This window comes from Homalodisca vitripennis, unplaced genomic scaffold (assembly GCF_021130785.1).
Source record: "Homalodisca vitripennis isolate AUS2020 unplaced genomic scaffold, UT_GWSS_2.1 ScUCBcl_4106;HRSCAF=10062, whole genome shotgun sequence".
In the NCBI taxonomy this organism is placed as follows: domain Eukaryota; kingdom Metazoa; phylum Arthropoda; class Insecta; order Hemiptera; family Cicadellidae; genus Homalodisca; species Homalodisca vitripennis.
The window spans coordinates 115443-141592 of record NW_025780309.1 but is presented as its reverse complement, the minus strand read 5'-3'; the positions used below and the strand labels follow the sequence as shown (position 1 = coordinate 141592).

At 31.5% G+C, this 26150-nt stretch overlaps 1 protein-coding gene across 2 annotated transcripts; it reads left to right on the top strand.

Moving 5' to 3' along the window:
* Positions 1–26150, top strand: LOC124372852 (galactosylgalactosylxylosylprotein 3-beta-glucuronosyltransferase I-like). Of its 2 annotated transcripts, none has more exons than XM_046831262.1 (8): positions 1–503; positions 5672–5724; positions 6437–6579; positions 8116–8275; positions 11986–12132; positions 14450–14641; positions 19364–19468; positions 22819–26150. In XM_046831262.1, exons 1-8 carry the CDS (start codon positions 365–367, stop codon positions 22915–22917), a joined length of 1038 nt encoding a protein of 345 aa, XP_046687218.1. In that variant the 5' UTR covers positions 1–364; the 3' UTR covers positions 22918–26150. The 2 variants fall into 2 exon arrangements, with proteins under 2 accessions (XP_046687218.1, XP_046687219.1); XM_046831263.1 differs by having other exon boundaries at positions 42–73.

The following is a 26150-nucleotide window of genomic DNA, read 5'->3' as shown; positions in this document are numbered from 1 at the left end:
GTGATTCATCATGAGTTGAATAGCCACCTTCTGAAACTGTCATTCATAGGATTGGAATTAAAATGTATAATTTGTGAATGTGAACGATTTCTTTTAATGGAAGAGATGGTTGTAAATATTTATCTTTATCATGATTAATATTATTATTAAATAATTGGAATATTAATTTCCATAAATTAATATACAATTATCGAAATCGACAATGTATTTAACTAATGTGTTTTATGCTATGGTGTTTTGGGTTGAAGGCCTAGGTTTGAATATTAGGAGGTAACCTACATTTTATAGTTAGGTTATCCTAGTAACAATTTCTTGAAATTGACCTAGCATTCAAATTTTGAATATATATTGGTACACTAGGGTCATGTATTCGACCAGAACTGCACCAAACAAATATCAAGATTCAGTTCAAACATTGGACATGCCTATCAGAAAAAAGATTGTGTTGTATATACTTTTGTTGCTTCTTGTGTTACTTTGGTTCATAGGTGTAAAAAATAGAGGTGAGTTCGTGTTCATATTTCTTTTTCATTACTACTTAGGCGTAGGTATGTCTTTATTATTAAACCCATGCTTAGGCCTAGGTAGTTTTCAGATGTTTTGTGGTTGTACCCTATTTTAAGTAATGCCAAGAAACAAGTTCTTTGCTTAAAATATAAAAGGTAATGAGAATAATATGAAGGTTTTGTATTAAATCTAATACTAAGGTTGTATGTTTTGGTTAGAGTACAATAAATGGTATTATCTGGAGGTAACTTTTTCTGGGTAGGGTACGATAAGCAGACCCGGTTTTTTATATCGAAATTGGCAAACGATATTGGACATTATAAGATTAAAGGCCGAGGCGGCAAATCACGAATTTGACGTTATCAACGTATTCTGCTCACCCTCCTGAACAAAAAATATGTATAGTACTAGTGGGTGCAAATGGCAAATAACATGATTTTAGGGGATATATTCATAAGTAGTTAAGTTTTTAATGTTCAGTTTGTGTGCTGTGTCTGGATAATCTGTTTACTTGAATATTATCTGCGGCCGGGACTGATATCAGCCTGATAGCATATCTGTTATCTAAGTTCTCCGGGGCATGAGTCAGTGCTTCACAAGATATCGTGTTCAGTAGTCTAGGTCGGATTGAGTGAGTGTGTTACAATGATGAATCAACCATCCACTAGTTCAACCAACCCTAGTGAATTGTGTGTGTCGAAGTGTTTCGTAGGGCACGAAAGAGTTTACGTTTTAACCGAAACGAAATTATCTCTTTATTAATTGAACATGGAATTTTAAAAAATGAGTGTATTTATTCGTCGTGCGGTCTTTTTAAACCGGGAGACTTTGTCGTTTCGTTGCAATAGGAAAATTAGAAAAAGTAGTAAAAAAAAAGGGTACTGTGGGATTATACCAACCACACCCAGACATGAATCGTTATTTGACATTTTGCTTCTACTGATTACTAGATTAACGTAGAACAATATTTCGTCAATATAAAACAGGGAATTGTCTTATCGCGAAACCCCTCCCCATCCTCAGACAGAGGTCAAAGTCGAGCAGTCTAGTAGATAACGTGATGGCAGAGTCTCGCCGACCCATTCAGCTGGTGCGTCGCTTTGTTGTACTTCCGTGTTTTACCCCTACATTTCTCCAAACACAAAAATTCAACAAAAACAAACATTACCAAACAAAAACTAAACTCTTTATTGAAAAAACACACAAAACTTGTTTTTATTCTTGATCACACTCCGCCACCCAAAATGCGAGTGCCTCCTCCAAATGTCAACGAAAGAAAAACATCCCTCGAGATAGTACCTATCAGTAAAATATCAAATTCTAGAGAGGCTGCTCAGAAATATAAATTGAATTGTAATGGAAAGGCAATTATGTACCGTGCAAAAAACTTAAATAATTATGTGATGCCGCGCGGACTGCCGTAATCGGGATTCTCGAGAAAGATAAGATAACAGCGACAACAATACCGATCACAATACCTGGAAATGTTTGTTGATTGATGGAATGTTAGTTTTGTTACTCAACTACATCGTTTTATAACGTTCTAAGTTCATTGAAAAAAAGTTTTAGTGTTGAGGGCATATAACGGAATCTGACCCCATTAACAATTGATAATCGTTGTAAGTTTGTAATTTCGTAATTAAAGAGTTGTTTTTTTCGTTCTATCATGTTTCTTTCCATAAATTTATATGTGTTCTTCATACTGGTGTGGTCGGTATAATCCCAAAGTACCAAAAAAAGTGTTAAATGTTGCAATTTTAAAAAATCGGCTCGGGCAGGTTCATTTTTTGAAAGAACACGATTAGTTGGTACTTTGGGATTATACCGACCACACCCAGACATTGACTTGTTTTCTGCCTCCCGAAAGGAAGCAATGTCAGCGAGAAGGAGTCCACTCTGTCTCTATCTAGAAGAAAATTTATTTTTCTTCTATCAGATAAAAAGATTAAGGATATTCTCAATATTTATAATAATTATAACAATTGTTTTTAGTAAAACTGCTGAAATATGCCTGCCATCTTTCAGTAGTAGTGGTTGGAAAATCTCTGACATTCTTGGAAATGAAATTTTTAGCCCGGCACTAAAAGGATTAAATTACAAACAATACTTTCAGGTACTTCCAATAGTCAGGTAGGTAGGTTAGGTGGAATTTTTGGATTAGTTGGTACTTGTGGCAAAATCATTATTTGTTACCTTTTTCCACATAAGATTACTTGCTAAATATGAATATATGGTGTTATCAGAAAAACATCCTAAATATAAAGAAAAAATTGTTGAAAAATCAAATATTTATAAAACTTAAAATTTTATTTGATTGTGATATTAAATATTTTTAAAATGTAAAAACGTTAAGTTTAATTTTTTTTAACATGAATATTAATTTGTGGGTATCTGTGAGGTTAAAAGCTGACCCAGCAAATCATGAATTTGACGTTATTAACATATTCTGTTCAACCTCCTGAAAAAATATATATTTTTTTTAGGGAGTGCAAATGACAAATAACATAGTTATAGGGGGTACATTCATAAATAGTTAAGTTTTTAATATTTTAATGTACTATTTGTGTGCTGTGTGTCTTGATATCTGTGTACTTCATATGTGTATGTCACATGACACCCTATTTCAAGAATTATCAATCCTTACAGTTCGTCAGTTATTTATAAAATCTCTCATGGTTCACATCTTCTCACACTTTCACTCTATCTTTTCAGAAATTCCCCATTCATATAACACCCGATATGACCGTGACACAGGAATAGCCACTTTACAACTATATAGATCTTTCTCCACAACTAATTCGTATTACATGTCAAATATACTATTCAGAAATATTTCTAGATTCTTTCACGCTTATAATTTCTTTAACGCACAATCCTTGTCAGTTTTTAAAAATCGTATCAATGAGTGGCTATTGCAATTAGGCGTATCAGAGGCGGAGATCATTATCACTGCCGGGTACAGGGGACCTGACCCTTGACCATGACGTTGTTACTATTACTAACCGAACACACACACACACACACACACACCCCTATCTCTTTCTCTTTCTCTCTCTCTCTCTCATCTCACTTCTCCATAAATTGATTATTTGAGTTTAGCAGCACATAACCATTTTTATTTTGTTTCCACCGCTTGCTTGATTAAAAACAGTCACTTACACAGTAAACTTCAAGTAGCAATAGACATATATCCCCCTTTATCTTTTTTACCTTATTTTTACTCTACTACTAACATTCCAGCGTTTTTATTTAAATTTTATGTTGGCGGCTAGATGCAACTAGGCCTACGCACAGGCAGATTGCCCATGTAGGCTTTCCAGTATTGTTATTTTCATTGTGCTATTCGTTACATTTTCTTACATTTCTTCTACATATATGAGCTGCTGTATATATAATAATAGCTATTTCATTTAAGAACCATTGTATATATGTTACATATAAACTGCTGGAATAAACGTTATTCATTCATTCATTCATTCATTCATTCATCTGAGGCCGGGACTGATAGCGTATCTGTTATCTGAGCACTCCGGGGCTGTGGCCAAGTGCTTCACAAAATATCGTGTTCTGTAGTTCGGATCGGGTGAGTGCTTGTCAATTATGGATCAACCATCCACTAGTTCGACGAATCGAAGTGACTTGTTTGTGTCAGAGTGTTTTTTTTTTGTTGGGCATGTTAGGAGTTTACGTTTTGACCAAAACAAGATTATTTCCTTTCCATGGTAAGTGTTCTCTTGTCTGTCCATCTATATATTAATATTGGTCTTTTACATGAATTATCATGTTTTTTTACACTTTACATCAATTTCTTTGCATTACTTTTCAATTTATATTTCTGATCAGCCCCTCGTGTATTTGATATTTTACTGATAGGTACTATGGATAGGATGTTTTTCTTTCACGCTGATAGCTGGAGGCATTCGTCTCAACCCAATAACAACAAATTAATTTGTAGCTTGAAATTAAGAAAAACATTGTTCATTTGGGTTAAAGTTCTGCTCATTTCAGTATTATTTTACGTTTTCAAAGATAGCACACATCCCATGACGTCATCACAAGGTTGAATCATGGTCACAAAAGTTCACGTGACGTTCGACGCAGATATACAATATGGAAATATTGCTCCGTGCATGAAAAGTAGTTCCATTTTTGTGTTCTACAACTTCCTTTAACACCAAGGCATCTACAAAATATATTTTCCTTCAGTTCAAAGCAATTTTTTTATTATAAATATACTATAAGAGGTAAATGCAAAACAAAAATATTAAACAGGGAATTTTATTTTAAATTAGCATATTTATTGATAAAATCTAAAAATCACAATTTACTATTCTGTTAATTTTATTTAAATTCTAATTCTTGGTACAAAGTAATAAAACTGATAAATTATATAAAAACTATTTGGTACTAGAGCATTTCCTTATCTAAGGTTTCACAGATAAGATCTATCATCTTATTTTATCATCTGGGCAGATAACATATATTTGGTTAAGGATATATTTGGCTCTGGCTCTGTAGGACACACAGAACAGATGAGCAGGTGTATGGTGCTAGACAAAGTACCCCTCCCCCTGCTGCTGAGTGATGGGTCATCTATAAATACTTCCTTATCAACTGTGATAGACATGGGCTTGCACCTGCCATTTCAAAGGTCTTTTGTGAACTAAAAAACTCTTCAAGAGACACAATGTGTAATATCAGATATACTCGTGTTTTACGTTTCGGTTAAAGTCTACCATTCTGATATATCCGTCTACAGTGTGGTAAGGGTTATTAACTTTTGAGATGATTACAGATATCAAAAAGACAGAATAATAGATAAATAGCCTGCCCAAGAATGAAGCTAACATAGTAGTCTGTCCAATCTTTATTTTTTATTACGCAATATAATTACTGTTGGTAAGTAGGTTGGTAAGTTATACATAGAAAAAGTTAATTTGAAATTTATGAGTGCTGACATGATCTGAGCTTTATTTAGGCATTATCTCAAGAGATGCTTTTATTTTTCATAAGAAATGTGGGGGGGGGGGTGAGTGCCAAACCTAAGCCGACACTGATAGCCAGGGGCAGTTGGTACTTTCCTGACTTCAGATCATATTGGACAATCCTGTACTTTTAATGATAAGATTAACTTCTTAATAATATGGGTAAATAATTGTTACAGATCCAAACCAATATGATAACATGAAGAGGACATTAGAGCTGTATGAATACCAGGTTAGTCTTTAACATCTGTAGGTTATAGGCATACGTAATATGGGTGTCCTCCATTGTGTTGTACACATGTATGTTTTCCACACAATGGAAACATCATAAAATAGTAAATATGATATTATAATAAATATTTGCTACTTTAACATTGACCATGTCACAAGTATGATTAGTTTTAGTACTTTAAGAACCTACTTGTCCTCCTCCGTAGACTAATGGTTATAGTTTTGGCTCTCTAACCGAGAGATCACGGGTTCAAATCCTGGGGAGGTCCAATCATGTACTTTGTACTTTAATAAAAAAACCAGTGTATTTCGAAGCCAGCATAGCTGTGACACTGAGGCTTAAATGAGATAAAAAAAAGAACCTACTTATTTGGTGGAAACATATTGTTGCTTGTAATAGTAGTTATACTTGCTGTTTTCTTTCAGTACTCATAAGAATCTCTTGCTCTAATTATCATGAATGTTTAAAACTTTACATTACATTACCTATGACTACTTTATGTGATAAAAGAATGTTATTCAACACACAAAATAGGTTAATTAATCTGAAGCAGTATCAACAATGTTACTATTGGATTAATAAGGTACTGTAAATAAGTACTTATATTTTATTCAAATTCAATCAATCAATTCAATAATCATAGAAGCCCACTATGAATAGATTATATAACATTGTCTAGGAATAATATTGCATTGTTGAAATGTTTTACCAGTTAAGAGAGTCAAAGGAGCACATGGCCGAGACGATGAAGATGCTTGGTCGTAGGGACTGTGTGGTTTGGGATGCGGAGCTACCAGTCATCTACGCTATCACACCAACTTTTGCGAGGCCTGTCCAGAAAGCAGAGCTTACCAGGTATTAACTGTGCATTATTTTCTAATATTAAGCTGGGATTAGTGGTATTATTTGGTAAAATCAATGGAGAAAATAGGTGGAATGAGTGATGAAAATTGTTAAGAGATAAGTGATTATGTATGATTGAGGCTTGCTGTGTGCGTTTACCTAGTTTTTAGCTAATTAAATCCTCTGTCATAAAAAATTAATTTTCCTGGTGAATTGATGTAATTACAACAAATTTTATGAAAAATAAGTTTTATTGCCATGTTAAAATTTGTTATTTGTTATAAATCGAAACTTACACAATCTTTGCAAAGAACTGGTCATTGACAGAATGATTATAATCAGTTCTCTGTTTCACACCCTGTCAAAACATTAATAACACACCAAATTGTTTTGATATATTTCAATAGTAGATATTATTCACACATAATATATAAAAGATGTTTGCTTTGTAAAGGCATCTTCAACCAACAGATGTTAAACCATAACCTAAAAGGTTTAACGTCTATCGACTGAAGACAGCTCCTTACAGTAAGACCGAAATATCTCTAGATATCTATTAATTGTGTTAGCAACGTGATGTGAACAGAGAATCTTAATAATAATCATGGCATTGGTTACATAACTAATATAACTGACAGAATATATTTGCATTTGATATTGTTCAGCCTTTTTAGAGCAGGTTATGTAATGACTAGATTATGTGAGACATCCACGAAGAAAATGTGAACTGTAATTAATTGCAAATTTTAATGTCACGTTGGTCAAGAATTTGGGTAAATTCATTGTTGGTTCAAGTGCGGAAAAACAAGTATTAAATTTTATCTGTGATATATATGGATCCTTTAATCGTAGTTTTGAGTGTTTTTTTTTAATTGTCAAAATAAGGTTCTTACACAAAATTATAAAATGTATTTTTAAATAGCGAAAAATGTATTAAATAACAGGACACAAGTAATTTACAATTCTCCAGAAATTTCTTTTTAGTAAAAGTGAAAGTCATCAATCAGTTTTTACGGTTTTATTTTATAAAATCAAATTACTGTTAACAAATGTTTTGTAAGATTAAAATGTTTGCTGTATTTCACAATATTTTTTTCAAAGGATATGAGAGTGTTGTAGCCAACATTGTTTTTTGTATATATAAAAAAAAGAGAGGTCGATATAGTATAAGATCTACAGCATTGATAAAAAGTGCTTCAGTTACAGATAGGGATTTAACCTGTGCTATCTCCAACTCAGATCTAAAATTCAACACCTTAGACCTAAATTGTGAGTTTCGGCTTTTAAAAATGTGCAATTCTTTTAAAAATATCTGTTCAAAAAGGATTGTGGGGTTAATTGCAGAAATTAATCCTTATGTGTTGCAAAAATCTTTACGCATGTAGCTCATTTAAGTCTGCTCTTTTTCCAAATCCTGAAAGAGAGTCAAGATACTGGTTCTTAAAACTTCTTGTTTTAATATTTTAGCACATAATGATAACATGTATACTATAATCCTTTAAATCTTTCCATTGTTATAAACTAAGAAGTGTTGATATCTCACAACAGGCTGTCACACACTCTGATGTTAGTCCAGAATCTACACTGGATTGTGGTTGAGGACTCTGACCACAAGACTGCTTTAGTTACTAACCTGTTGACTGACTCCCGACTTAACTTTACTCATCTTAATGAACCAACACCAGCAGAGTGGAAACACAAACCCAAGGTAAATTTAGTTCGGCCAGTGCCCTATCTAATTGTTTGTGTTCTGTTTTGTTTGTGTGTTTTATTGTATCATTTCTATTTTCCTTGATCTTTTGCAATTTTTTACTTTAATGATCAAAAACAACACTATATTACCTTAGGGTTGAGATTAAAATAATGTGATTAGATTTTTTATTAGAATACCATGTCATTTGAAGTGTTTATAATTTGAATGTAAAAGTTTATTTTACACATACAGTAGTTCCTCTATAGTCTGGCCCTGCGACAGTTCAGTTCCCCCAGTAATCCGGCCAGTAGACAAAGGCAGGGTGTCATCATAGCCATTAATTTGCAATCCCAGCGCAGAACGCCAGTGTATTTAACAATTGTTTTCCTGTTTTTGAATAGTATACATATAACAGAGAAAGTTTGTAAGATATTTTGGTTATATTTTTTTTCTCTTATTGTGTCGTTTGTAATTTATGGTGGTTAGTATTTGGAGTGTGTTAAGTTGATACATTTTGTACTGTATAGTTAATGATAGTGACAAGGTGGGGTTGTACTGTACTGTGACTTTACTTGTGATTTGACACTAAACAACTTGAAATAACTTTTTACCAAAGTAAACTTACTTCTACAAAAAATTGTAAATTTCTTGGTGTTACTTTAGATGACAATCTTAGATGGGAAAATCACATCAGTCAGTTAAATGGGAAACTAAATTCAGCATGTTATGCTATTCGTAAAATTAGAGACTTGACTGACTTAAGAACAGCAAAAACTATTTATCTTGGCTATTTCGAATCTGTGTTGAGATATGGAATTGTTTCCTGGGGAAGTTCACCATTTATTGAACAGGTTTTCAAAACTCAAAAGAGAGCAATCCGAATTCTAGGAAATTTGAAATTTAATCAATCATGTAGAGGACATTTTTTTAATCTTCAAATATTAACAGTAAGAAGTATTTACATAATGGAAGTTTTAACTCAAACATATAAAAGAATACAGTCCAATCCCTTTATCTCCCATCATAACTACACAACACGTAATAGTTATTTTCTACCTGTTCCTATACACAGAACAACCCATTTTAAAACATCTTTCTCTTACAATAGTCAGCATTTTTTTAACAAATTACCTTTAGCATGGAGAGAGATTCCTACATTAAAGGCTTTCAAAAAAACTATTAAAGAATACATGCTTCAAACTGAAATTTATACTTTTGACGATTTTTGTCCGAATTCACCAGAAAATAATTAAGATGTGAAATATCATACCACCTAGTATTAGCTATATGTTACTTGTGTTGTAGTTAGTATTTTTTTAAAATTGTTATTTAGTATTTAGTGTTATTATTTCTTGACGAGCCTTATAACATTGTAATGTTCTATTGGGCAAATAAATCATTTCATTTCATTTCAATCATTTCATTTCATTTAAATCATTTCATTTCAAATCATTTCATTTCATTTGAAATATTTGATATTGGAATCAGCATTGTATTACTATTCTTTTATAAATCAGCAGTTGAGCCTTATAAACAAAAGTTTCTTAAAGTTGTCATTGATTTGAAACTTGGTTTGGACCGGGTGTATAATGAATGCCAACGAAAGTGGACTTTTTGGAGGCTTTTACGTAAAAAAATATTTATGCGCAAGACTGAAGTTAGTGCTCCAGGCCAAAAAGTTTCGAAAGAAAGAATAACATTTATGCCATGTGCTAACATTTTTATTTTAAAGACTAATGTACATCTTTATCCATTTATGGTAAGAATTGATTTTTTAGGTAACAAAAAATTGTATAATGTAATTTTAAACGTGTTTTTCAATTGAACTGCAGGAATCCAACTTTTTGACTAATTTGACACATGTCTGGTATGAATTGTGTTGGATTATTAACGGACTACTGTATTCTAATAAGTAGAAACAAACAAAAGGAAGACAAATGTAATAAGCATCATTTAAAAACACCTAATTCTTTCTTTGTATGTGGCATATTTCCCATCCTACTAAAAATTGCAAAAATCGTTCCAATTCACACTAAAAAAAATATTCTGGCTGTTAATAATTACTAATCATTATCAATATTGCCTTGAATCTCAAAATATTTTGATAAGTGGTTTACAATAGATCAAATTCTATTTCTGGAAAGTATTTTACCATTTTAGAAGATAATCAATATTTGGTAAAGATAAGCCAACGATTATAACAATATTAATTTGTATTGAATCAAATATAGAATCAAAATAGATGGTGTAGAAAAGTTGGTAAGGGTATTTAAGTATTTGTCAACGTCTTTTGATAGTTTTATTTTACATTGCTGGTTAAATCACAAAATATTGGGTTAATGTAATTCTTTAAAATGCTTTCAGTCATATGTTAAAAATAGGCAACAATAAATTATTTTAGTAATAACATGTAAATGTAGTTGTGTAGTCAATTTCAAGTCAAAAATAAGCTAAATGAAATTATGAGTGCCCCAAGGAATCATTTTATGACCACATCCCTTTTTTGTGGTATAATGGATATAAAAGTGTTTACATTTTGAAACTTCAAATAATCAGTGCTTCTTGTGAATGACTCAAATTTAAAGGTATGAGGAAGAAAAGAGATAATAATAAAAAGTTTTGATAAACATACATATTTTGAGAATATAAAATATGTAAATTTAGATTAAATCAGTGAAGAAAGTGTATCAGTCTTTAATCTTATAGTAATCATTCTAATATGAGACAAACATAACAAATGAAGTTTCTAGGTGTGTAAGTAGCCATTTTTAATAGGATAACAGTATAAAATCTGTTTTAATTTAAATAAATCTTGGTCTATATGCAATTGGGTAAATGTCTAATGTAGCTAAATTTGTTGTCTTGAAGTTAATTTTACCATGCTCATGTACAATCACATGCTTGAAAACAGGCAGAATAAGGCTTAAAATAGGATCAGCTTCTCCTTGTATAAAGAAAACAGCATTTTGGTACCTCTCTTTTAAAAAATGAACACACAGAACCAGCACAATCGTCCTTTAAATAAGGAAATTTTTCATCATTGAGATTGTATTCATAAAACTGTTTAAACCAAGCTATGGTTAGAATGTGGCAGTGGATATTCTATTTTTTGTCTATTAGGTTTTAGCAGGTCTCATAAAACCTCAGTGATATTGATATGAGGATTAAACTTTTTAATAAACTTCCTGAAAAAGCATGGCATGTGTCTATTAGTAGATTTAAAAATGTTATAAGTAATTGGCTTGTTGATAACACATTTTATTCTTTAATTTACTACTTAACCTGTGCTATTAGTACTTTAAAATTTTTATAATTAAGATTTTGTAAATAGTTATATCTCCTGTTATTTATTTACTATTTAATTTACACTGTATAAATGTTTTAGATATGTTATATATAACATATCTAAAACATGATATATATAAAACACCATATTTTATTTTATTTTTGATTAGCAAATTGTGGCATTATTCACAATTATCATGTATGTATAAAATTTACTTTTACCTAATTTTGTAAATGTCTAATCATTACACTTGTTTTGTGGGATTTTAAAGCTGTGATAGGAGTAGGCCATTTAGTTATAAGAAAAAGTGATGTTGTTCATTGCATTGTCATAAGTGCTTAAAGACAATAAAGATTTCTTGATTCTTGATTGATTAGCTTTGGCAGTTTAAATTCAACTACAAAAATTCCTCTGTCTCAACTGTAATGTGATGTGAAAGGAGCCGAACTGGGTAAAGCCACGTGGAGTGCTACAGCGAAACCGTGCCCTTGCCTGGCTCAGGGACAACCTCAATCCTGACACTGACAGAGGAGTTGTTTACTTTGTGGACGATGACAATTCCTACAGCCTGCAGATATTCAGTGAGGTCAGTTATGCTGTGTTACCATTGTGTTAAAACTTGTAGTCTAATGTGTAGAATTAATATTTGGATTTATGGATAGGTGTGGATAACAAATTTAGTAGTTTAAATAAGGAAGTCGTGTGAAATAGCAATTTTTTAGTTATTATATATAGTTAAAATCTAAAGTTAATTCATTTTTAAGAATCCGGTGAATATTGGGTTTAGTAGCTCCAACGTTAACTCTCTAAAACCACCTTTACAATATTCTAATGGTGTAAACCTTAAAGAAATTGGAATTGTAGCACAGAAACTAATTAAAAATACCAGGTAACGTATCAAGATTTCAGATAGTCTGAGCATGAATGCCTTTGTGCTTCAGCATAGGCTGCAGCACACATCTCTACAATGCTGCCGGCCAGTAAAAAACATTTCTTGAGACAGTACCTAATATAAAATTCCAGAGGATCTGATTGTGAGTAAATGAGGCATTAAGAATTTTAATTCCGAAGGAAAACTGTACATGGGTTATTCGTCCTTTATGTAAATAACGAATTATAGAGTAGAATATATATTTATTGCGTTGACAATATATATATGACATTGTATTGCAATAGTCAATGATAATACCAACTTTTCATAGTATTTATGTTAAAAACTAAATCGATTCTCTTGACTTTCCATAGAGCAGCCACACATTCATACACATACAAACAAACAAAATCCGTGGGATCAACCCAGGATTGCAACACTGCCGCTAATATCAATCTCGAGTGTGTTCCATGAACTCAACAACTGAGTAAAAAGCACAAGACACCGACGTAATCTAGACCCATGACCTCATTTCTTGTATTGAATGATTTTACGGAATATTTGCTTTGTCATCTAAGATATGTATTTCAGCTAGCATGAATTAAAATAATAGTATTGTTTAGTTTTACTAAGTTTAAAATAGGTAAACAATTAATTTTATCTTTCTTATCAGTTAATGTGTTACTTAATGACACTGTAAGATGATCTGTAGTATTGTTTTTTTATTTTTTTTTATTAAATAGTCCAATTTTGAAAACTAACCATACCCCTTAGGCACACCAGCGTCAATACAGCTTAAGACAGTTCAAAACCAAGTAAAATAAATTATAAATAGATAAGGCTATAGATTTTTATTTCTCAGTCAATACATAGTGTACATAGAAAATTGTCATAGATTTTGATATAAAGTCATAAGATCATCACTAAACATTATTGTTTAAATGACACAAAGTTAACCAGTACATAATATAATGATTCAGTGAGAAGTTTAAAACGTTGTTGACTATAATCTATCATAATCTAAAACTACTATTACAATTTAAAATAATAAAAAAACCTATCCTATATGAAAGGGTTATAAAAAAAATCATTTACTGAATAGTATGCTTTCATTAACAAAGTATTTTTTATTTCTTTTAAAACCCTTTTGCTGGACACTAATTCTTTGTTGCATTTTAGTGTTTTATTTATTATTTTACAAATCATGTAATTTATGGATATTTCAAATTTGGAAGAGTTATGTTGTTTTATCTGTATAAAATTATGTCTGGTATTATGTTTATTGGCATTTATCACGGGAAAAATTATTTTTATGTATTGTGTAATATTTGCATAACTTATACAGGTATAAAGTTATGATTTTTGAATCCTGAAAAAGCTTCCTGCAAGGTTCAGTTTTTAATAATTCTTATAGCTTTTTTTGTATTAAGAATATTCTGTTAAAACTTACTATAGTTATTCCTTCCCAGATTCGTATACCATGGTTTACCAAACTTTGAAACAAAGCAAAATAAACTTTTATCAATACTTCAAAACTAATGGTGTTTGATAATATTTTTAACGAAAAACAAATTGAATTAAGCTTTTTTGAAATTTGTTCAACGTGGCATGAAAAGTTCAAATTAGTGTCAATATGAACACCAGAAAATTTTGCAAAATTGATTATATTTGTTTTATTTTAATTTAGCTTCAATGCATTAGCAGAAAACTAGGTTTTCAGGTTTATGATACAGTTTGTAATATTAGAATCCAGAAATTGAGATACTACTTCCTGATAATCACTGATGTGTCATCAGCATATTGAGTGGTTCTTATGTTATCAACATTAACATCAGCTTACTTTTAGGTAAGTAGGCTACAAACACAAGAAACATTACAGGACCTAGTATTGAGCCTTGAGGGCATCCTGTATGGCTTACTTCCTAATCAGACTCAAAACACTTTTCCTGAATTTGATAACTGCACTTTTTGAGGTCTCTGATTAAAATAGCTTTGTATGAGGTTGAGTTCTAAATGAAGTTTTGCTGTACAGATGAGGTTCACGAAGGAAGTGAGTGTGTGGCCAGTCGGACTGGTTGGAGGGCTGCTGGTGGAGAAACCAGTTGTCAATGAAACAACAGGCCGAGTGGTGGGTTGGAACAGCCAGTGGAGACCTGAGCGGCCATTCCCCATTGACATGGCAGGGTTCGCTATCAACCTGCAACACCTCCTCAGACACCCACAGGTGCCTCTAATTTAAGTGCTATCAGTATTGTAAATGTGTTTTTTAGCTACTGTTTCTTTGGTTTCGTCTGCATAAGCCCAAAACAGCTTAATTCAAGAGTTATCGTTTTATTTTAGTTGTAATTAGAGCCAAGGCATCTAATGTGGATTCACGTAGTTAAATATGGAATTCTTTCAATCCAGCATTTACAAGACTTAGTACATTAATTGTCCTGAGCAATCAAGTCTAGGAACCAAGAGACTCCAGTTCTCCATACAAAATAGGTTTCTAGTATGACTAGTAACTTGCCAGGTCTCTGTCTGTGTGTTTTGAAGCTCCTGCTAAAATACTTCAGTATCTGAGCTTAGTTGAGCCATTCAAGAGATTGTCAATGAAAGAGTAATTAAGATTCTTGAGTGGTGTAACAAAAAGTGAAAATGAATCTGATGTAACAAGACTTACTAAACATTTAACTTATTATCTTGGTTAATGAGCTGAAATAATCTTTCTCACACCCAGAATCATTCTTTCTTAATCATCAACTCTTCAAATTCATAAAAAGCCAGTACAGAAAGATATTGTTGGAAAGCTTATCATTGCTCTTGGCATTGTTTTACTGGTCAAAGGAAACTGAGATCTCTTGAAATCTCCACCCATGGTGTCAGCTAAAGAATTCTCTTTGATTGAAATACTACTATTTTCCATCACAGGATTAATGGGTTCTCACCACCAGCTTTTATCTTATAACTGTGCTGATAATGCTTCTTTTCACTTCAACAGTCAAATGTAATGTTTGTCTTGATATTTCATTTCCGGATTTTAACTTGGTTTGTAGGTGGAGTACTTCAGATACCCGAATGGGCTTCACTTTACTAAAGCTGAAACGTTCTCTGTCCATAGGAAATTTAAGATTTTATAAATACAATGTAGGTACTCTGTTCTTTATATATACATCTTTTACATTAATCAAACAGTATTGTAATGTTTACATTTTAGATGAGTTTTCCATTTTTCATGATAACATTGTCAGACCCATATATACCGAACAAAATAGTAAAAGTGACAAAAGTCCAATACAAGAAGCTTATATAAATATGATGGACAGTTCGTAGAGGACTCTTTCTCAGTTCCAGCTATTGATGATGTTGGATCTTACTACTATAAGTGACTAACTTGCGCGAATTTGGAGAGTACTCTGCTTTCGTAATCTTTTGATGAAGAGCAGTTGATTAGCAGTTGGAATCCAACTTTGTAAACATGTGGGTTTGTATCAAGTACCTTAAAAACTCTGAGTGATGTTCCTGTGTTTATTGTCAAAAGGTATATCTGGTTGCTGTTTGTATCATTGTATCATGTGAAGTTATGGATAACACAGTTTCCTTCTGTCTGGTCCTAATTTTAGACAGTTTCTTTTTTAGACATTGTACTAAAGGTATTTTAAAAAGTGTATACTTTACTTAACCCTAGAACTGGCGGTCATTTCATCCTGTAGTATCGGGCTGTTTTGGAGCTTCGCGCAAGGTTTTAAAAAAATAATTATTAAAAATATAAGCAATATAAATAAAAGTATATATTTTTGTGTACAGGATTAAACGTAGGATTACACTATATTGTAAAATTAACCATACAACATTTTTTAATAAACCCTTTTTAATCAAATATAAAATTAACGAAAAATATTTCTTAAATTTGGGGGGGACCATACCTAGCAAATGAAGTTATAGTGAGATATATTTAAAAGTGAGATAGCCATTCCGTGTCAAATTATAGCTAGTTTCAGAAAAACATAAACATTATACATATTTATGAAAACATCATAAAGCTATAGAACAAAAAGCAGCGATGTGCATAAATTCTGAAAATCGGGTGTACACGTAAGACTTTGGTAAAACAAGTTTTTCTAATACATTTATCTATGAATACATGTTATATTGCATATTTTCTTACTTAGAATAAAATAGAGTGTACAGTACTAATGAAATAATTTCCATAAATTATTTTTTGAAACGTAAAAAAAAGTTACATTTCGCCATTTTTCAAAACTTTTTCAAAAATTTTCATTCAGCAAAATATAAAATGGTTTCTAAAGCTTGTACTATATCAAAATGTATAAATTTATGGTTTATAAGTAATAGGAAATATTATGTAGTTTTAGAAAACTATAAATATAACTAAATATATGGAAAAATTATAGAATAACCCAAACAGTTATTATATATAACCAAAGAAATTACAGGAAATATATATTTTATTGTGAAAACTATCTATTTACCAAAACTAAATAGTTACTTCAGAGCTAAAAGAGTGCTATAAATAATGTTTAGTAAGTGAAAACAATAACAAACTATGTGAAATGAATTTTAGCCGTCATTTTGCCATAGCCTACACAGAGCCAATAATTTCTCAAACATATTTCAGTAAATAGAAATCGATTTATTCTAAAATATATATGTTTACACTACTACGACATCCAACAACACACTACACATTAAATGCGACACTAAAACACGCATAAAACTATTAAAACTTACAGATATCCACAGCTCGGCACGAAAGTGATACTGAACGGCAGCGGCAACATGGCGGTCACAACAAACTGTGTCGCGTTTTCTTTTACGTTCAAAATAACAAGCTTGCTACGTCATAACCATAATACAAAGAGGAATAAAACTTATCTGTCCCCTAGCATTTTTCTTCCTGAATCCAATGGTGCATGAATTAAATCGATACGTTGCCGGAGTATATTGTAAAAAGTAATTATACGAGGGAATGTTTGACAGACAAAATTATGTCAGTTAACAGTTAAAGGGTTAATAAGAGAGTGTGTCATCTTTTGGCTGCTACGAAGTAATCATTTTAAATAGTGGCTTATTCTGTAGTTGTGTAACAAGTCTATTCTGTGTTTTCTGACTCACTAAAGATGTCAGACAAGCTCAACCTTTATTTATCTATTTTTTTTTTTTTTTTAGAAAACTTCCTGCTTTTGTATTTCCTTCTGACCTCATTAACTAGACTGGATCAATTTTACATTTTTTAAAGGAGATTTTGAGTACAGTTTGATTGAATGTATCTTGAAGTGTTTTCCACACTCTTGAATTTACAAGTTTTTTAACACTCCAATATGGAACCTTCATTTTGTTCTTGTTTATAAATGACAACATCCATCCTGAAATGTGACATCCAACTTTATTTCATTAAATATTTCTTAAATCAGCTAACACAATTTGTAATAATGTTAACCTTTATATAAATCAGCTGCAATAAAGTCAATACTACATTTTAAGTATAAAGGTAATTAGATTATTCGTTAACTAATTTAATAAATAACATAATTTTACTTTCTTAGCAATGAATGTATCAACTGTTAAGAATCATTAAACTTATAACAGTTTAATCACCAAAGAAATATTTTAACTTTATCATGACAGTTATCTAATCTATATTTCTTTTGCTAATTTAATATAGGAAAATATAATTATTTTATTTGATACACTGTCATTCATAAAAGTTACTGTGTATATATTTTCAATAAGATATTAGTTTATTAGTTCATATTTTGAAGTGTGTTATCCAAGAATTAATTAAGTATACTGCTACAATAAACCCTTTACCAGATTAAACTTTTTTGTGTTTTGAAATTTTTTTACAGAGTCTGGAAATGGCATGTTAGCTTGTGACTTATTTGCTGGCACTCAGTGTGTTTTAATCAGGCATCTTTTTCTCAGATTTTGTATAATTGGACCACAGGGGTATTTTGGAAATTTGTATTGTTGAAGGTTCTTGTGGTTGGGTGGCATTGGTTATTGGAAGGATTTTTAAAGGTGTAAAAAAAAGTGAGTGGGACACCTCATAAAACGTGTTCTTACATATCATGTTCTTTAACCCTTTGAACCCCAGGCGACGAAATATCGTCGCCGAGAAGATATGCGAAGATCCCCGCGGCGACGATGTATTGTCGCCAATGAAGTTGCGAGAATCCCCGGGCGACATAATATCGTCGCCATGGTATATGCGTTTAATACATATTTATTTGAAATCGTAAAATACTTATTTTATGAGTATTAATACATATTTATATGTATTTTATTAAAATACTAATTTTTTTATTTATTTATTTACTAATTTATTTATTTAGGTAATATCAGTGATTTTTGTGTTGTACGCCTAGAGGTTTTTACAAGTCGCATACTTTTATATAAAAATTCAAAAAAAGTTTATTTTTAGAGATATCAATATAATTTTTTTTGTACATACACAAAACTAAATTTAGAAAAATAAAATGTGGGTGCCCATATTAAAAATATTTCTTATTTTTTAATTAAAAATCTTAAAATCAAATTTTTTGCCTAAAAATCTATATACATATATTTTAAAATTATGTTAATGCTGTTAAACATTTTTTTATACTTCAGACTAATCTTTTTCTGTGTATACAATTTCATTCTGGACATTTTGGTGTGTAATACAAGACAATAGCATAAAAAATAGCAAAAGTATTAATTTTTTACAAACAGTATGCAAAACAGCTGTTTCTGCTCCGGGGATTCTCGGTAGTTCTTAGGTCAAATGATTTTGGTACGTTTTTTCCACCATCAATATTTTGGTCTGGGGTTCAAAGGGTTAAATACGTTTTTTCAACTCCATTGTTAATTAAATATTGTTTGTTATACCTCACATATTTTATTCCGTAGTTCTGGTTAATTTGTTAGGGCTTATGTCTCATATAACAATGGGTTTTGACAGGTTAAGTTCCAGCTACAAGTGAAAGGGGGTTGGCAGGAGAGTGAGCTGTTGACACACTTAACTACCAAGGAGCGGCTGGAACCGTTAGCTGACGGCTGCACCAAGGTACCGTACCATGTAGACCAGCTTCAATCATTGCTATGGGCAGTGCAACTCGGGACTGGAAGTGTACTGTTATTTAAATCTAACTTTTTCACTTAAGCATTTCAGTATTTGGTTCTTGGTTTGAGTAATTTTTTTATCTAGTCAGCAGGCTCTTTCCACATCAGCCCATTTTCCAAAAGTACCAACCAAAAACACCAAAGTGTTTTTCAACCTCTTGGCAATGTTTTATATACAACTTGTTATAACTTTTTTTCAATATATCCTGATAATTCTTTTACTGTATGCCCTGATAAATTTTGTTTGAAAAGAAATAATAATGATTATTAGCAAATTTATATAAAAAAGTTAGAGCAAAAACAAATGATATGGAAATTGTTTTAGCACAATAAAGTGTTATTAAAATATTTTTTGTATTTTTTCCCCAAAAAGTGACATGCATAAAATTGGTATGATGGTGAAAGTATGAAAAAACGTATATTTACGGTGAATTTTAAGTTTCCCCCCTCGTAATATTTCCATATTTCTTCTGTTATCCACTCCAGACTAAAAGATTTGCCAATTTTAAGTTGAGTACCTGATGGCTGCGTCATAGGGATTTTGCCACGAAAATTGTTAATAAATGTATTTTTTATACTTTTTGCACAAGAGTTTGGTCTTTAGTGTTGAACTGTTGGAACTGGTCTTCTCTTACTTGTGTTTAACCCTATAAGTGGCGGTCATTTGTGGTCTCAGTGGCAGGCCGTTTTTGGGTAAATTGCCGTGATCGTTAAACTTATTTTTAGAAAATATTATCTAAGTGATAACCTAGCAACATTATATATTTTTGTTTTCCTTATGAACTATAGAATAAGAATAAATATAATATTTGGTGCCTTACCATTATTTTCAGATTAATATCATTGTAGATGTGTAAAAAAAATTTTTTTAGAAAAAATAATTTTTAAGTTCTACTGTCCGTCACTTTGAAACTACTGGAGTTACAAAATAATGTCAAATTCACAGAATATACACAATTTGATTCTAAACAAATTACTTCATATACATTTTTTTCTATTTACAAGAACAAAAAAGTTAGATGGGAAAAACTAAATCTATGTATAAACTGGTTTTTTTTACTCCCGAGTCACTAGAAGGGGCTTGTCTTTTCCTCCCAGTAGTGTAGGGCCTATAATAGTATAATAGTGGCTTAGTTTGTCATAGCACAGTATATTTCGTAAATATAAAACAGGAATTGTCTTATCGCAAATCCCTCCCCATCCTCAGACAGAGGTCAAAGTCGAGCGATCTAGTAGATAACGTGACTACAGATTCTCGCCGCCCGTTCAGCTGGTGCGCCGCATTCTTGTACTTTTCGTGCCGAAGTGTCTGTCGAGTGCGTCGCTTTGTTGTAGTTCTGTTTTACTGTGTGTGTAATAGATTAGTGATGGGTGACACTATGAGAATTTGGGATTTACCCAGGAGCGAAGAGGGGGCCATTCGTTTTTTACAAGATCATGACTAGTTGCCTACATCTAAAATATGCGTTGCGGTCGGCAGTTGCTGCTGAAGGCGGAAATCCACTACACTCACTCATCCTTGATATTGCTGCTTTCTGGGCGTCACAGGAAACCCATTAACAATTAATAATCATTGTAAGTTTGTAATTGAAGAGTTGCTTTTTCGTTCTGTGTTTTTTTTCTATAAATTTATTTGTTTGTGTTCCTCATACTGGTGTAGTCGGTATAAACCCAAAGTACCCCAACATTTTCCATGACGAACGAATAACCTAAACATTTACTGGTAACACAAACAACGCGATAAACAATAATATACTGACAATAACAGTACGCAAAGTCGCCAAACAAAACAGTGACGAGACGAGTAGACAGCTGTTCTCTCGTCTGCCGCCAGGTCAAACGAAAACCGTCGGAATCATTTAAGCCAGCAAACATTAGTAACATGAATATACACTATACTATATGATATGTATAGGAAATTTCATGGAGAATACGATAGTTCAAACTAAGCCTAAAAATAATGGACGGTTGCGGAGCAACAGCCTTAAATGTGAAGCGACGGCTGTGACGGCGCTTGCCACTTCGCGGCGGCGTGAATCATACGTCTCAGACGGCGCTTGCCACTTAGAGGGTTAAACACTTGCCACCCTCTCCTATTCTAAAGAAACCAATGCAGGGGTTTCTGTCATGAACATTTATTTTTCTGTGCTATTTTAAATGCAACTCACCATCGAGGTGACCACATATGTTTCTTACCAGCCTGTCACAATGTAATTTATAAAAATGCAAAATCGATATTAGAGCAGTCCGCTCTAAAATACTTTGGTCGTGGCTGGTGTGTCTGAAGCCCACCCTTCCATACCATGCACCCAACACTGTTTCTAATAATGTATGGAAAATTACTGATCCATCTCAACATCTGTTTCAATAAACAAACTTCATAAAAATACTGTTATTGTAAACACATATACATATTTCATTCATCATAGTGGGAACAGCTGTATACAGTGTGAGTTAAAAGTGTGGATACACTCTGTTTAGTTTTTTATGGATAAAGATGGAGGGATGGAACTCAGGATACCTTTCTAGGAAATAGAAGTGTCCTTTTTATTCACTGTTACAACTTTGCCCATTTCCCAAAATGGGATTTTTTGTGGGAGGGGTGGGGCTCAAAGTTTTTAAATGTAAAGACCCATTAAGTGACACCTCATTTGAAAGGTCTTGATAAAAGAAGAAGAATAGTGGAAATTAGAGCTTTCTATATCAACCCAGTACAAAATGGCAGCTCATTGAAATTAAATTAAAAGCATGTATGGATGGATCCTGCTCAACTTTCAATAGACAAAGTTTTTTCTTTTATCCATCTTTTGGGCAAAGTTGTAACAGTGAATAAAAATTTCACTTCTATTTCCCAGAAAGGTGTCATGAATTCCATCCCTCCATATTTATTAATCAAAAACTAAACGGATTGTATCCATACTTTTAACTCACACTGTATATCATACTCATAGTATCAGTAGCAATATGGCAACCAACCCTCATATGTCATTAGACTATTTTTGTCTGGGGTTACAATAGTTGCCAACACTGTTTTTAACATATATGAAGACTATTATTGTTAAATTGTTGTTGTTATTGTTAAAGTTATTGGTTAATATGTTTTTACTGCTTATCACTTCATTAGCAAAAAGTTCTAAAATTGGTCCTACGATTGGAAAATATAAATTCATGTTCTTTGAGGTGTAATTAAACATTTCAGGTACATACAAACTGCTATTGTTTCTTACAATAGTAGAAAGTAATGAAAGTAGTGGTTTTAATGTATTCTTCAAGTGTTATTTTTTCTACTTTCAGGTGTATGTGTGGCATACAAGAACTGAAGCTCCGAAACTAAATATGGAAGACAAACTGATTGCAAAAGGAAAGCCTTCTAATAAAGGAATAGAAGTCTAGACTGTTTATAACCAAACCACTCACAGAAAAACAGTTGATAAGAACAGTTCTTTGTTATATTCTAAAGTTGTGTGATAGTGGAAGTTTATTTGTAAAAAATTACTTGTGAAGTTGATCAACAGTGTTTTAATTTTAAATAACTTTATTATATTAATATGTAACTGTTGTATTGTGTTAGTTAAGCTATTTTTTATCTCAAAAGTATTTTTAATTTTTATAACGAGAACAATAATTGTTTCTAGACATTTAAAAATGGTGTGATAGTGGAATTTAAGTCAATTTGTTAAATATGTGCTTGAGGAGTTGCAAAACAATGTTTTAGTTTTAAGGATTTGTGTTATACGTGTTTGTATCTGTTGTATTTTATTAGTTAAAACTTTAAAAAAAATTTTATTGAAAGTTTTGTAAATCATTATAGTAACAGTTTTATAGCTTCATTGGTGCATTATGATTTTACTTAAATAATACCACTATAATAAACAATTATAGTTTAAGAACCGAATTGATATTGTATAAATGATTTTAATTGCTCTATTTTTTAAGATATTACACATTATTACAAGAAATTAATTTATAGACTATCTAAGTTATTTTGAAATCAATATGTAGGTAATTGGTAAATTAAGTTTGTTGAATCTCAAACCTTAACCTTCTACATTTAAAAGGTTTTTTGTATATAAGATAATGAATACCTATAGACACTATTTTTGTTTTTTTTTTTTTTTAAATTGCTGTTACAACTCTTTTGTTCTGTCTTCTTACCCTACTTTCTGACTGAAATACCATTCCAAATAGAGATAAGATATCTTTTCAATGTCTAATTTATTTTATTTTTAACAAAGGTACAATAATATTTCACACAAAAATCTGCAATATTTTACCCTTTTAAATGCACATTAATTTATAAAAATAAATGCTTGTTTTAGTCTCTGTTGCAGGCCATATTTACGTAGTTGTTGATCTTGCAAATATCTTTTACAGGTTTTATGGCATTAACTATTTGAATCTCGTATTTGTAACTTGTAAATTTGTAACTAGTTTGCTAAGGCTTCAAAGGTGCTATAAACTATAAGCTAGTTTTATATTTAGAATTGTAACAGAATGTTTTGGAAGAGATGGATGACTGTTACAACACAAGGGTAACGTAATGTAAAGTATACTCATAGAATAAACCATGTATTAGTTATAGTTATGTGTATTATTTTGTCTATTTAAAAAACAGAACATTCCTTTGGTGGTTATAAAAGAGCCCATCAGGAGAGGCAAAATTCCTTAAATCAAGTTTATTTTTTATTTAGACAGGAAAAGAAATCAGATGCTTGCGGTACAATACATTTATGTAAGAATTATCCAGTTCTTGCCCAAGAAGCCACTAATTTAAAGTGATGACTCATATGAAGTGCTTTGATTAAAAATCTATTGCTCTTGTGCCTGGAGCGAGTAATGAGTTTATCGCTGGTGAAGCTTATTGGTCAGTGCTAAAATGCCTTAAAACGTCTAGTTTCAAATTCCAACTTTTTTAGGCAATTGGCAGTCCTAATAGTGAATGGGAAACTAAGTTATCCACAATCTAGTGACACTATTGGTAACAAACAAGTTTTGTAATGTTGCACTAGATAACACCATAGAGTTAACATGCATTTAAAACTGTTAGAGATATTCTGCCAATGGAACGTCTTTGTTAGTAAAAACTCGCTGTAGTTCATCCGTTATGGAGTTTGAATTTATTATAAAGAGTTGAAAGTAAAAATACTGGTCAATCAGATCAAGTGATTTAACTGCTGATGATACAAATTTTAATCAACAGCTATTATATTCATTGCAGAGTGCCCTATCAAATAAACATTGCTTAAATTATTACAGGGCTTTCTATTATAAATACTGGGCGTGTATTGTATTGCTTAGTCTGTATCAGGGATGTTAATTATTTGTTAATACTTCAGTCATTAAGTTTTATTGCTCTTGCCTATGAAGATCACTTTGGAGTTGAGAGTTATTATATTTAGTGATTAGTAATAACCAATACTCAGTAATGAACTCTTAAAAAAATCAGTAACTCATGGAGAGATTATTTTTGAGGAGATGGGAGATATTATTTTACCATAATTTTATTACTGTGCAACATTGTGTTGGCACAGTTGTTCCAAAAACAGTAAATGTTGCACACGAATAATTATGTTTATTCAATAAAGAGTGATATACACACAAACTTAACTGTACATTTTTTTAATACTTAATTTTAATTCATATTATATATGAATTGAAAGTACATGATCTTTTCACTTTCCTAGTTTGAATTCCAGTGTACTGAGTCGGTATGTATGTTGCTTCTAGAATAATGGTTTACTCCGAAATCAAGAAACGTGAATAACTCATGTATTGATTTTTCAGAAAGAAAAAGATAAACCAAACAATAATCATGCAGAACAATACAAACCAAATTTTCCCTAATATTTATAAATTTTTAAGACTAATTCTTTTGAGAAGTGTATGATATTTTAATACAACTTATCTCTCCTTATAATGAATTTTCAATATGGATACATATAAAAATATTACCAGGAAATCGCTTTGACATAATTAAATTCAAGCCATTGTTTTAATACAAGTAAACCTACTGTAAAAGCTTCAAAAACAGAGGCCCAAAATGGGTTTTAAGTGTGCCATTTTTATTTTAAATATCAATCCATGTCCTCGTGGCCAGGTGGACCTATAGAACATTCTCGTTAATAATGTGCTGCAATAACAAAAACTTTTCTCATGAATGTTAAAAATATAAAACGTTTAAACTTTTATGCCTCCCCTTTCATCTTTTACTATTCAGATTCTTTACAAACACAAGAAAAGCTATCCTTTAGAACACTGATATATAACAATTTCAATTTGATTATGTTGATATTTTAATCGACATTTGTCCAGTTCTTTCAAACGTACTGTTTCTTTCTAGTCTTTCACTTATTGTTTGTGGAGTCAATTTCTTGCATTTACCTAATTGTAGGTTAAGTTTTCTTTGTTATTTTTGTATAAAATGTTATTACTGCCACATTTTCCTCAAGCTAGCTTATTTTTACTATTGTTTGCCATGACAAAATAATGTGATAAAGGCAAGTCGGCCATAGATTGATTAAGAATTTCTTTAATAAGGATTGACACCATTTCATTGTAAACCAGCATCTTGTATATTTTTATGTAGAATACGCCATACAATAAAGCTGATTAGTTTTGAAATGAGA